Source organism: Arctopsyche grandis, chromosome 9 (genome assembly GCF_051622035.1).
Source record: "Arctopsyche grandis isolate Sample6627 chromosome 9, ASM5162203v2, whole genome shotgun sequence".
Lineage (NCBI taxonomy): Eukaryota > Metazoa > Arthropoda > Insecta > Trichoptera > Hydropsychidae > Arctopsyche > Arctopsyche grandis.
This window is the reverse complement of record NC_135363.1, coordinates 31,340,977-31,355,898: the sequence shown is the minus strand read 5'-3', so window position 1 is coordinate 31,355,898 and position 14,922 is coordinate 31,340,977. Positions and strand designations below refer to the sequence as shown.

Below are 14,922 nucleotides of genomic sequence, written 5' to 3'. Positions count from 1 at the left end.
AATAACATTGTAATAATGGCAATGAAGTTACCTTTAACGGATCAATGTTACCTACAACTGAATGGTAATGCTTTAAGATGAATTCAATTTAAATTTTCATTCTATACAAGATGAACTCATCTTTCTTGAATAAAATCCTTATATAAAAGGTAGTCTTTGGACAAAAGTTTGCGAATTAAATTCGAGACAACCTTCCAGTGGCGTAATAAGTTCAAGGCGCCAACTTTTTCCATTTATGGTCAAGTGGCACAGTTTCCATTTCACTCTCGGACGATGAACACTTTCAATTATTCAACAGCCATCTGCATTATCGTTGTTATTTATCTGCGAAATTATCTGCATGGCGAGAAGTTTGCCATGTACTCTTTATATAGATAAAATATTACGCACGAGTTCGAGCGATTCGTACAACCAATTTTGGCACATTTGACTCACATATTTTTCAATAGCATATTATTAAAAACAACTTCAGAATATCGAATAATACCGAATATCGTCTTAAAAACGAACACTTGATTGCACTCTTTAAAATATGTCAAAGTATAGGGGTTTTTTATAATTCAATTACTTTATATATGTACATATACATATATGTATAAGTACATATATACAACATAACTCTGATTAATCTAAATTTTAAATAGAATATAATCAATTGTTCAATTCCTCGTGTTTTTATCTTACACATTGTCGATTCTATAATATCTTAATATAATACTTACTCGTACATACATATAATTTTTTCCTCTTATCCTATTTTGGTCAGAATTCTCAACTTTCCTTCTTCAGAAGAACTTTTTATTTACTTTAAAATGGTATATATCATAGATTAACATCTATTAATTGTAATAATTGACATTTGACAGTTGAATATTCACAATGAGTTAATTGATTTTGATATTTAAATGCTTTTTATTATTACGAAATTGCGTTCACAATACATCTTATATCTATTTTAATAGCTACTGATCATTTTCTATTTTACAATTTTAATTTTATTTTATTAGTAATCATAGTATTATATTATTCTAATGTTAATGTACAGCATAATAGGAAAAAGAGCTCATAAACCTATTTACAATTCTTATAAATGCTCATAATACATCTAATACATAATATTAATTTAAGACTATAAAGTAATGAGTTAATTAAAGATTCGACACAGAATGATATTCACATCTTTATGTAAAAATCGAATCATCTCTTTTTGTTACTAGTTAGCGCCTACTTATTGTGTTTTCCGATATATTAACCTTTTTCTTTAAAAAATAGATTAAATTAAAGTAAATTTTGTCATTTGAACTCACAAATAATTTAATGAAAGTATGTAATCTCCAAAAAGTTCATCTAAACTGTCATATTGAATGCATCGCCAAATATTTTATGAATTCAAAATCTGCATTATTTATTTTACGTGTAATTAAAGCTGAATTTTCAATCTAACTAAAATTCAATTTTTGAAAAAATAAACTCACATATGTTTTTACCTCACGCTAAAGAAGGCTTTGTTCTTTTAATAAAACACATCAAAGTCTAGACCGCAAAAGAAAAATCGTTTCACCGCAAATTTTCCAGTAAATCACTTCGAATGACGTTACACTGAAAATGTTGGCAACGATCTGCAATGAATTTGCAGAAAAACTGAAACTTTCGTCATTCGTCTATTTCTTGTAGGCTTTCAACGCCGACAAACACGACATAAATCATAACTGCTTTTCCCACGCGCGTGAAAGTGATTCAGAAAACGCCTAATGACATAACGGATGACTTTCTGAACGGAGAAATGTAATTAAACGTACGAGTGAAACTCGAACAAAACCAGAATCAACGCAAGAAGTAAAACAAAAATATATGGCGAGCCAAGTTCAAGGCGGCCATTGTTATGTTCAATGTTAATCATTTGTATGATTTCTCTTTTGACAGAATCGACTTTAACAATCCGATGGCATCGAAACCTGCAAATTTAGCCAATTCGGCAGTGCTGAGGATGCTGGAGGAGGAAGAACAGAGACAGAGAAGCGGTCAGCCAGGAAGTGAGTATCATTACTTCTATTTCCCCCTTTGTTTTTTTTTTATTTTATTTAATAAACATTCCAAATTTATATTAAATTGAACATAGCGCTTTGGCTGTTTAATAATAATATGAAAGATCGTGCTGAAATAGCCATTTTTATATTTCCAAGTATTAAGCATTTGCATATGAAATATGTACAATAAGTCTACATATGTATGTATGTACCTATAAATATCAAATGCTTAGTTGTCGAATACTCCATATGCAAATGTATAATAACAATTTAAATTCTTCAAAACCCTTTCACATCCTTATTTTTGAATTTCGCTTTGAATTTATTATAACTCTTATGCTTTTACGAATTGTCATTGTATATTTGCAAATATTATACTGTGTTAGCTTTAAAATATTAAACGGATTGACGTGTCAACAATTGAGACAAAAGTAATTATTTCTGAAAATTTTATTAAAAAAAAACATCTATTATATTATAATTCCAAAATCCATCTGTACCTTGCCTTGCAAATATGACAGGAAACGGATTTTTTCTTTATACTTAAATATTATTTATTTATTTGGTACATCATCAAAATTGTACTTGAACATTGTTAGAGAATAATTATCCATTATATTAATATTGAATTTTCGTTTTAAACCAACAGTTTTTTGGAATTAAGCATCGAATTTCAAAACTCAATATATATGCAATTTAGATATTTAGTAAGAAATACCATTTTCCTGATAAATAAATACATAAAATATTATTATTTAAGTGAAAATACAAAATAATATGTCAACGGTTAGTGTTTTTTTATAGATTTGCTTAAAAAAAGTTGAATATATTTTACTTAAAAAAATGCATTTATCAATTTTTGACTTTGGCCGCCATATTTTTACTATAAAATCATAATTATCTGAAACGATTGTATTCTGCTCAAATGTATTCATTTACATTTATTAAGGTTTTCATTCAAATATGAGTTCAAAAATGTGTTCAAATATTCTATTCTTTATAAACCGTGAAAAAATTCATTGAATTTTTTTTCAAAGCTATAATATACGTATGTATTGAAACGAAATATATATTTTAAATTATCATTTAACTTAAATACATAGGTAATTATATGTGTAGTTCAGATATGCAATCTTTTTTCTTCAACTACATACACACATGTGTACGTTTGTATATATTATATACTAGTTGTTTTACCCGGCTCCGCTCAGTATTTGTAATATAAACAGCTTAAACATGGCCAATCTAATAGTAAACATTTTATTAAATTTATTTGAATAGTTTTGTTTTATTTAAATTTATTTGAATATTCATTTGGTTTTTTATTACATTAAACGTCAAGGAATCTACGACCCAAAAAAACATACATACATACAAAGTATCTTTCTTAATTATATATTAGATATGTGCATATAGAGAAATGTTATAATAATAGAATCGCCCTTTCGAACCCATTTTTTGTTTCAATAACAAGCGTCCGTTTCCGTAACTACGCGATATGGAATCAGGGTCATCACATATTACTACAGAATTAAATTCTTTTTTGATAATTAAATATACGTGTTTTATTTTGATTAAGATTTATTTACAATTTATTTATTTATTTATTAAGGAATATGTATTTTTCTATCCTTGGGAACTCTTAAATTAACGTGCAATGTATAGTTTCAACAAAAATATAAAATGAACGATGTTTATATTAATTAAACTTAAATAATTGGTTATTTATATATGTAATTGAGTATTCGGCGCCACAAGAGAAATGTTTTTACATTTATTTAAAAATATTTTTTACATTTCTCTGAAACTTTATGTAGAATGCGAGCGATCGCCATGACACTTTTAAAAACTGTCAAACTACGATGTTAATCGAATAATATGTTACTTAAATGATCAATTTACTTATAAAAATGTATCCCATATTGTTTATTGTGTGTTTTTGAATGCATCGTGCAATTTTTAACGATGCACTTGCCCATCTTGCGAGTAATATAAAGTTTTTATCGGACATACGTCGAGCATCAAGCGTCAAATACGACTGATACTAAAATTATTTAGGATTGTCTGTGGACAACAGTCACTTGACAACAATATAACACCTAAAGCCACTTCTATTAATGTCATTACATTTCTCTGTGTGCATACGTAAAAAATTAAAGCAAAGCCTCGATTGTTGACCGCCGATCAAATAAGCAGCCTCGTTTCACAATAGTTCAAAACTTGACTAAAAATTTTCCAATTTTCCTCTTCGAAAGGGCATTCGATGGGGTGGCGGAAAACCGACCCGCACATAAGACGAATCGACCGATTTATCGATTGGCCACCGAAACCGGTGGCAAACAACGATCAACTTAACATGAACAATACGCACAAAGCCGGTTTTTTCGTGCCAATCAATGCAGGTATTGGGTGGGGGTGATGCAAAAATGACCAACAGTCGGTAAAATAATATATACACATATGTATCCACTTTTTGAGAGCCATCGCTTCGTGTTGTATTCACGTGCACTCATATTAAATGCTATATATTTATATATTATATTAGCAGTGGTACATTGTTCTAACCTGCATCGGAACGAATTAGTTTATCTTTAGTTATTATTTACATGTTATGGCTTTGTGTGTTCTATCATGCGTTTGAAATCGTCTCATCAAAATCAATGTCATCCGACGCCATTTTACAGCATCGTTAATGCACTAAAATGCTCATGAAACACAGTACACGAAAATTGGTGGAAAACTCTAGTTTTCCTCTACTTAATCAATTTGTTCAAATCTTACTTCCAAATATTATTATAATAAACGTTATTTCTTAATGTAATATTTGATAAATACATTCACATTCAAAAAATTAATATCAGAAAAACTTCATTTTCCACACCATAGTAAGCAAAGTGAATTTACATTTTCAAATTCCAAAGCTGCTTTTAAATGCTTCCAATTGATCCAAAGTTTTAATTCAAACACGGCTGTACCGATGACAGTTAGACGGGTCATATTGTAAACATAAAAATGTGGTGATTTGACACAATTTGTTCAACCATGTGATTAAAATTACCACACTGATATACAGTTACTAGTTCAAATTTGAATTTCAATTGCAGTTTATATATGTATTTTTTTTTTTTATATTTTGCTTCTAAATACTTTATATATCTTATACCATTCTTTAATATAATACACTGAGCAACAATAAAAATTACTGGAACGGAAACTAATCCATGTTTACCCACTGAATTCGAATATGGTAATGATTTTTTTTTTTGCTTTCTCTCGTTTGAGAGATAGCGTTTAAAGGAATGGACAGTTTTTATAGATTTTTGGCTTTTGCGGTCTTTAATTCAAAATCTAGTATTGCTGTGTTTTTCAAATTTTACTTTTTAATACTTAATATTTACTTAATAATACGTAATTAATACTTTTTTCATTTTTCACTCAAATTATACATTATATATTATATATTTCCACTCAAATTATACGTTTAGATAAATTAAAAATTATTGAGATTGAAAACCAACCCTTATACACATGGTTGAGTTAAAAACTAGCGAAATTATCTTATAATATTACGTAAAAATAGTGTAAAAAATATATATTTCAGACATTGAAAATTTACTAGATAATTAATTATACAATAAAAAATCAGAATCAATAGAAAAAACATCTGGATATTGATTCCAATACTCACTTTTGGCACAGAAATACTAGATTTTAAATTAAAGCTCGTGTTTCTTAAACGAGCACAAGCAAATAAAAACTATTATCAGATTCAAATTCAGTGAGTCAAACTTAGTAAATATTGATTTATCTTCTCTTTGGTAAGTAAAAAACGTGATTTTATTGCTGTTCATTGTTAAGAAACGAGCAATTCTTGTATGTTTTATCCCTTTTGGGATATGAAAAATCGATTTAGCAATTATACAACGTCGAGAAAGATTATTTAAAAGGTTGATTTCAACTAATAATAAAAAAAACTATCATAATAAAGCAAATGAAATGAAACAATTTAATTTGATTTGAATTCTATTATTTATGTGCTCAGTTCCTCTTAACCGAATTTGGTATTGCACACAAAATTGACACGATCAAAAATTCCAACCTACCAACCAAAACATCATTATCCATTCCTACTTTCCATTCTTTCCGCTTCAGACGGCAAATGAGAAACCACTGGAAATAAAAAAAAACCTTTCTCAAGACAACTCCATTAAATGGCAATTTGTTTAAATGTTTTCGACATGGCGTAGTGCGTCACGCTCGGAATGGAGTATTTATGCATTAAAGAAATGAACATATCAAACTAAAATTGAGGCTTTGATGGTATGCGCTCATTAAGAAAGACTAGATGTTTTTGAATAAATTGGCACGTTTTGACATCGAACCAAAATCCAGAGAGCAGATCAATATCGCGGCGACAGATCGCCGACGATTATTAACCTCTCGTGTATAAATCAGACATTTCCAACCGTTTAATTTATCTCGAGCGTGACGGTGCTCGTTGCCAAGCGTTCACAGATGTAGCAACCGTGTTATGATGACGATGATGACGACGATGAATGCAGATTAGCGACTCGATGAGAATGGAATCGCCTGTCTCTCTCTCTGCCTATTTTTGCGCAGCCTCTTCTCCTAGATATTCACGATAACTTTCCGCTGCATCATCATGCTATCATTCCGAATGTTGGCATCGAAATGCCGAAGACCACCACCGACCAGCTCCGGGTTCTCGGATGCTGGGTGGGGGCTCGCATATTCCCGAAATGTTCATGTGAAGTTAATACCGTCACGTTTATTTTGATTCCGCCTCACCTGCTTATTGTAACGTTAGCCGGCCCCTGCCAACCCGACGTATTCCTCTGCTCCTCCTCATCCATCCAATTTCGCTTCTAAAGTGCTCTCTCCACCATCCTCCCTCCTCTCAGAAGTACCCTTTCCACTCTGGCGACCACCTCCTGACAGTAGTCAGAGCCTCACATCAGAGACACGGTTGCACACAAATAAATCTAGCCGACCACCGACTTTTTTTTGTGTGAGTTTGCACTTTTTTTTCAATACTTTATCGTGACTTTTCAATCCATATTTTTTATTTTTAACATTACTTAGACTTTGAAAAGTGCGTCAAATTTATTTCAGATCATTATTTAATTGTTAACTGCATATAAAACACGATTCGCGTAAAAGTACATGTAACGTGCGCGCTTTGTTTTTATACGAGCTTTCACTTTTTTTCCTGAAACTTGAGTGCGACTTTTCGATTTGAAACTAATTTTAACTTAATTTATTTACTCCATAGAGTATTTTAAATTTATTTAAGGTCATTTTTATATTGTTAACTGCATATAAAATACACTCCGCGTGAACTTATATACTATAGTCTTTAACGTACTTGATTTGTTTTTGTGTGAGTTTGCACTATTTTTTCGATACTTTATCGTGACTTTTCAATCCATATTTTTTTATTTTTATCATTATTTAGATTTTGAAAAGTGCGTCAAATTTATTTCAGCTCATTCTTAAATTGTTAACTGCATATAAAGCACGATTTGCGTAAAAGTACATGTAACATGCGCGCTTTGTTTTATACGAGCTTTTACTTTTTTTTGCTGAAACTTGAGTGCGACTTTTCGATTTGGAATTAATTTTAACTTACTTAATTGACTCCTAAAAGTAAGTCAAATTTATTTAAGGTCATTTTTATATTGTTGACTGCATATAAAATACACTCCGCGTGGACGTATATACATATACAATAGTCTTTAACGTACGTGATTTGTTTTTGTATGAGTTTACACTTTTTTTCAAACACTTGAATTAAACTTTTAGATTTTGAATTTGTTTTATTATCATTATATAAACCTTCAAAAAATCTGTAAATTTTTATTATAAGTCAATATAGAATTATCAACTGTATATTAAGCACATTCCGCGTAAAAGTAAATGCGATTGAATTTAAGTCCGAGTGTTGTATTTGTATTAGTTTGTTCTTTTTTTCAATACTTTAGTATGGTTGTTCAACTTTCACTTAATTGCTAAATCGTTTTTTGGTTTTGTATATGTACGTAAATCGTCAATTTTTTTTAAGCAGTTTCAAAATTATTTAGTGCATAATAAAGCACATTTCACAAAGTGTGAGAGATTTGAACGAGCGATATAAACAAACCATCAACTCATTTTCAAAATCGTCAAATTTTTAATTAAATTGTGTATTCATTTTAAAATTAGTACCATTTAATTAAAATATAATATATTTCTGCCTCAAAAGTGGATTTTCATACTTTTTATTGTCACATTACATTGTATTTAATTAACCTATTCAATGTGTTCATTAATAAAATAAATAAGGCCATGCAGCTAAATATAATATGTATAATAAATTGGGTCAGGGCCAAATAGTTAATTATGGGCGACGATATATTGGAACAAAAAAATAAAACCAACATTTCACAACTAAATAAGCAAGATGACATATTAATGTGATACAATTATACATAATTGATTAATTTTCATTTAAAATTCATACCATTGAGTGATTGTATTTTTAACATTAACCTTAACAGGGTTCGTTGTGGTTTTTTGTGCTTTTGCAATTATTGTATTATTATTTTACGTATGTATGTATTGTATAATATTATACATATGTACTAATCGATTATTACATTTGGTTGTAATATTTATGTTTTAAACATTCATTTGACAAATCAGAATCAATACATGATATGTTTGGTCAAATAGAACAAACTGTGTCTTGTTTTAAATACAAACTAGACTTTGATTCAGAGTATATTTTTCATATATATTCGGCAGCATATATGTACTTTGAATGAAATATAACCAAAAGTCATGTTATTTGTATTAAATAGTGTTGTGTTTGAAGGTTTAAAACGAGTTGCGTGGCCACCACCACCTGAAGAAGACGGACAAGAAGCTCAACAAGAAGCTCCAGTAAGACAGGTAACATTTAAACTAATCAAGCAAGCCGTACATCACCTCAACGAGTACTAATTATAATAATTTATTTCAATTTAAAATCTTGTAAAATATATTGAACAAACTATAGATCACTTTTTATGATTGAATGTATGCAATTTCTATTAAATAATCTCAGCATCTTACAATCATTTGAAGTGATCTACAAAAACTATTTGAATTAAACGAAATATTAATTGATCGTATCAGATTCATCGAATTATACTAACTATATTAAAAAAAAAATGGGACAATTGTAAATAGTACTTATATATTACGTATATTTCAAACAAATTCTAGCTTTACTAAAAATAATTCACTTAAACGTGCTTTTATTTTTGTAATACTATTATTGTATTAATCGATGGATTTAATTCAATTGTATATATTGTTTTAAAAACAGAAACTTAATCAACAGGTGCGTTCCATAAATAATGGCATTTTTTATATATATTATACATATTATACTGAATAAGCTCTCAAAATGTGTACATTGAAATTATTTACAATTGACAGCAGTTCTGCCAAAAGGATTAAACCCACTTTTTTATATTTTTGTAAAAAAATACAGTATTTATATTGTATGTATGTACATCTTGGCAACTATCTCTAAATTTTATAGGTTACAAGTATATTGCATAAAAGAGTTTGTAGCTGCGTTTCTCGAAATATTTCAAACGTGGGTTGGATCACTTTTGCACACCTACATACATACTAGGGATCCCAATCAAATATTCGAATATTCGAGTATTCGAATTATTCGTCTGATTTTTCAGCCATTCTTTATTCGAATATTTTATCAACTATTCGAATATTATTTGTGTATAATTTTTTTTATAAACTTAATACACAAAATCAACATGTAAAGAGTGATGACGAAGAAGCCGACGATTATGAAGAAAATGAATATAAGGAAGAAGATGAAATGTCTACATGTGAAGAAACGGATTTTTATTCATTAAATACGGAAATGTTTGAAGAAAATCAATTTTCGATCGATAATAATCTCTACGAAATTTTAGAAAACATCAGAAAAATAGTACGAATATTTAAGAAGTCACCGGCGAAATATAAATTTTTAAAAGAAATCATTATGAAAAAAGAAAATAAAAAATTTAAATTATTATTGGCTGTAAAAACGAGGTGGAATTCAATGGCAACAATGATAAGACGATTCATTCAAATTTTTGCTTGGTACATACATATGTACATATGTATGTAATTACCATTTTTCTAAATTTTCGAATATATTCGAATATTCGAATAGCTCTCGATTTACTATTCGAATAGTTGAAGTCGACGAATATTTAGGATCCCTACTACATACATAAGTCCATTTGTACATATTACTCAATGTCGAATGTTTTAAATACCAGCAGCTTTTTATTATACAAGAAAATTCTCCATGTATTTTGATAAAAAAAACATTTCGATAAATATCTTAACGTGTAAGATTTATTGTAGATATGTGGCACCCAATTTTATTTGGAATTGAGCCATCTACTCATTAAATTAAAATCACAATCACAATTTGATTAAATTTTCTATACTATATATATACATCAAATAATAAAATATTATTCGATACTGAGATAACTAGGTCAAATCTAGGCAATATTAGATTTTCTTCAAAACTCAAATCCATCAACATATATTATAAGCTCATTCATTCGTCTTCAAATATAATGTTTCTTTTACTAAGAGACAGATTATGTATATCCATTGTAGATGAACACTTCTGAATTATACTTCATTTCATTTACAAGGTACATTCCTATAGGGTCTACGTGACGAGACAGAATATTAAATTACAGAAAACACAAATACCGGAAGGCAAAGATCGAAAATCGAAAGATCTTAAGTCGAAAGATCTTTCGATTTTCGATCTTTGCCTTCCGATATTTGCGTTTTCTGTAATTTAACAATCTGCCTCGTCACGGAGACCGATTCGTATAACATACATAGTGTTGCGTAGGGGTGGGTGGAGGATCCAAGTAAAAGGCCAACAGTCGTTTCACAGCATTTATTGATGATTAACGAGATACACGCACTGGCAGTGCTCAGTCCAGAATGACATGATATCGCCTACGTACCGCCTTATAAAGGGTCGATCTCTCAGGACGTCTAATCTGTTTACCTGTTGTATAGTCACGTATTCGGATATGTATTTCCACGACATTGGGTCTGCCCGTACTGATTCTGAGAAAAAACTAATAACGGTCATTGTTTAGCCTAAATGCACTTAAAGTCCAGATATAATCCTTGGAAGTAAGTGCATGCACTTAGTTAATCCGATAACAGATATCCGTTGGTCTAAGTGCAATTCGCTCAATCCGCGGCGTACGTAACAATAGCATAACTTTCAGACCAAACGAAGTGAAAAGAGTTAAAATTACAGTTGAACTTATTTATAACATCAAAAGACATTATCAATACATTTATTACTTATGTTTACTCTTTATAAATGACTATTAATAACACATCTGAAGCTTTTTGGATTGTGTACGATTTACGATGAAGTCTCATAGTGTCTTCGGGACGAAATTCAGTATAAAACAGCTTATCTTATTATTTGATAGATTGTACTGATTATAAAAAATGCCATTATTTATTCAACACAGACTGATATAAATAAAATAAATATTAAAAAATTCAATGAAATACTTATCTTTATTTAAGAATATTTATTATATTACATATTGTTGAATTGAAAATAGTATAAATTAGAATTTAATACGTGCGGGTGGCGTTACAGGCAGCCCCTGTCAAGCTCATCCAATCTCCAGCCCTATCCCGGCTTATCCCAATCGAACAGGAGTACGCACCCCCTCAATCCAAAGTCTACTCTCCAACACCAATCCAACCCAACGCCAACTTCTCTCCTCTATCACCTCAGGTGAAACCCCAATCGCCCCAGCTGAAACCCTTATCTCCACAGCCAGCATTCGGCACTCGCTCTCCGTTGTCTCCTTCTACGCCGACCCAGACCTTTCCACCTCCGATTCCTGAAGCTCTTCAGAAGGTTCCATCTCAAACTTCTGCCTTTTCGCGCCCTGCTCCGAAAGGTTTCGGTCCGGTCGCCCCTCCAGCTCCCTGCGTCCCTTTGAACCCCTACGTCCCTCCTTACCAGCCGTCTCAAACCTTCTCCCCAGTCTTCGTCCAGTCCAGCTCCTCACCTGGTTTTGGTCCTGTAGCTGCTGCGCCAACTGCTGGTGAGAGCCCTCGAGGCTGGGCACCTGTATCGTCCCCAACTCCGATAGTCGCACCCATCCAAAACCAGGTACGCAGTGTTTCTCAAATATCGCCTAAATTGTATGTGTCATTTGTTGTTGTGTAGGCTTTTGTGATAACTCAAATACATTTTGGTCAAAGGAATGCTTCGAAAATCAGTGGAGCAATTCGATTCAGTAAAAGTATAATAGGCGATATTTTCAACTAACATTAATTTGGTTTTTGTTTTTTTTTTGTGATTATTTTTCATTAATTATATAATGTATCACCACTAAATACTGTTGTGATATGGTTTTCATTTGTTATTGATTTTTTTTTTATTAATCGCTTAGCGCAAATATTGCTCCGCTGATTGAGTAAAGCATAATCTCATAAAAGACTGAGAAAGATTTGTAGAAATGAAATAAGGCAACGTCTACACTGCAGATGAATATTTACAAGATAAACATTTGAGAAACCTGTCAACCAGACGGATACGTCGTTAGAATCAATGTCAACTATTAAATGATTTTTTTATTATTAAATTATACGGAATGGAAAACGAAAATAATGGTTTTATAGCATGAATATTGGTTTTTAATATAAAACAATTTATTTTTACTTATTTTGAACGGCAAATTGATTGCTTTAACTATTTATTAAATCAAATCATAACAGTGTAATGAATTTTCTCTAAACATACTATATTTCCAATAAATAAAATAGAAAACCTAAGATTTTATGAACTCTGACATTGTGATATAAAAAAATTAAATAATAAAACTATTATATTATAAATATATATACACATACATACATACATATGCTTGCTTTGTTTGTGATATTCTAATAGTACTGATAATATAATAAAATTATTTATTATTATAAATAACACTTTTTTTCATTCAGTACAAAAAACAAGTCAAAGTTCATAATAATATCAATACATAATTCATTACTATTAAAAATTTATATATAAAAATAATACTTTTTTGGTATGAAGCATGCAAAAATTTCATTTACATACTTCTTTATACATATAATGCCGTTGTGAATTTATTTTGTGAAGTTTTCAGTACAAATCCAAAAAAGAGTTAGAAAAATATATAAAAAAATAACTTCACCTAACAAAATAAATCTCAAATTTGACTTCCAAAAAATTATACACTCATTGGAAATGTTTTCAGTTTGTGGAGCCACCCCCAGCTACGATAGCACTTCGCCCCGTAGCCCCTGTCCATCAACTTCCACCACCACTTATAACAAGTCAACCAGCCACGAATTCTCTCAAAGGTAAATACAAAGAACCATCAATGCACACAAAATGAACTTTCAAATCAATCCTAAAATAAAAACCTTGTAAAAAATACCTAATTTGAACCAAAAACAAGCTCATTATGTGAACGAAAGGTCAAAATTATCATTTTCAAGTGTATTTTTTTACTAAAATATGTATTTATGAATCAATCAGGAGGTGTAAACATGCGTGGAGATCAGAAGTGGCCTCCGCAATCAGTGAAAGAAGCAGTGGCTGCAGAAAATGATGCACGAGTGTCGCTTGCAAAAGGACCAGCTTGCAGACCTCGCAAAGTTAGTAATCATTCTATTGAGTCACTCAGTATTATCTGTTGCAAAACATGTACTTCAATCTTGTTTCTTATTGTAGGTAAAGAAGGACTATGGATCGTTCTTCGCCCAAAATGCCCTCCCACACAATTATCCTGGATACAGGGCACCTCCGGGCACACAACATTTCGACGACATTAGCGGTGGAAGTCAATATTAGTTTTTAAAATCTTCACTACATCATCCCCTATCACAGATAAAATTCAATTCATTCTTTCATCATATAGCTTTAGAAACGAACCTAAAAATTAATATGAAAATGTGCTGATTTCTTCACCGCACCTAACCGCTCGTCGACTAATAAAACATATCATATGTTCCGAATTTGAAATGCCAATGTGAAACACGCTTCGAAACGCTTAAGCGAAAAATATAAAATAATCTTAAAAAAATATTTTTTTTAATAAAAAATTAATAACAATTAAAATTGTACAAAAAAATATTATTATGTATTTCATTATTTATTATCAAATAAAGCCCACGAAAATCTATGCTGAGAGTTTTTTTTTTAATATTCAAATGCTATCTGCGAACTTGTTGAGACTATTTTTAGGGGTCTACCTTACGGAATCGAAAGTGAAACGCCCGAAAACGCAAATATCGGAAGGCAAAGATCGAAAATCGAAAGATCTTAAGTCGAAAGATAAAAAAGGGGTCTCTCTCCCCGTCGTACATACTCACTTAATTTTCGCGAGCAGGATACAACAGGAACAAGAGGAACAGGCTTTTCCTCCCGTATTCTGCGCGTGCACATTAAACGGTTCCACGACATAAGGTCCAATGCTATAAGATCCAACGACAAGGGCACCACGAAAGAAGATCCACCCGTTAGAATGCCCACCTGCTAAGTGATCCAGACAATAAAAAGCCCAGATGATATGAGCGTTTTATTAAACATTATTACTTTATCTATGTTTTATATTTTGTTTTCGGACTTTTTGTGGCTGGACCTTTAACAGGGTGGACGATTTTCGGTTGGACGTTTTATCATCTGGGCTTTTTATTGTCTGGATCACTAAGCAGGTGGGCATTCTAACGGGTGGATCTTCTTTCGCGGTGCCCTTGTCGTTGGATCTTATAACATTGGACCTTA

At 30.9% G+C, this 14,922-nt stretch overlaps 1 protein-coding gene across 4 annotated transcripts in view; it reads left to right on the top strand.

Annotated features, from left to right (window-relative positions):
* LOC143916818 (uncharacterized) overlaps positions 1-14,312 on the top strand; it is a 30,314-nt gene extending 16,002 nt beyond the window's left edge. For 2 of the 4 annotated variants that reach the window (XM_077438063.1, XM_077438064.1), the window contains exons 3-9: positions 1,924-2,033; positions 4,283-4,429; positions 8,902-8,978; positions 11,749-12,273; positions 13,391-13,496; positions 13,675-13,793; positions 13,870-14,312. In XM_077438063.1, coding sequence (XP_077294189.1) covers positions 1,924-2,033; positions 4,283-4,429; positions 8,902-8,978; positions 11,749-12,273; positions 13,391-13,496; positions 13,675-13,793; positions 13,870-13,989 — 1,204 coding nt within the window. In that variant the 3' untranslated portion in view covers positions 13,990-14,312. The remainder of the gene's footprint in view (positions 1-1,923; positions 2,034-4,282; positions 4,430-8,901; positions 8,979-11,748; positions 12,274-13,390; positions 13,497-13,674; positions 13,794-13,869) is intronic. The other 2 variants (XM_077438065.1, XM_077438066.1) reach the window with 1 other exon arrangement.
* Positions 14,313-14,922: the final 610 nt, after the last annotated feature.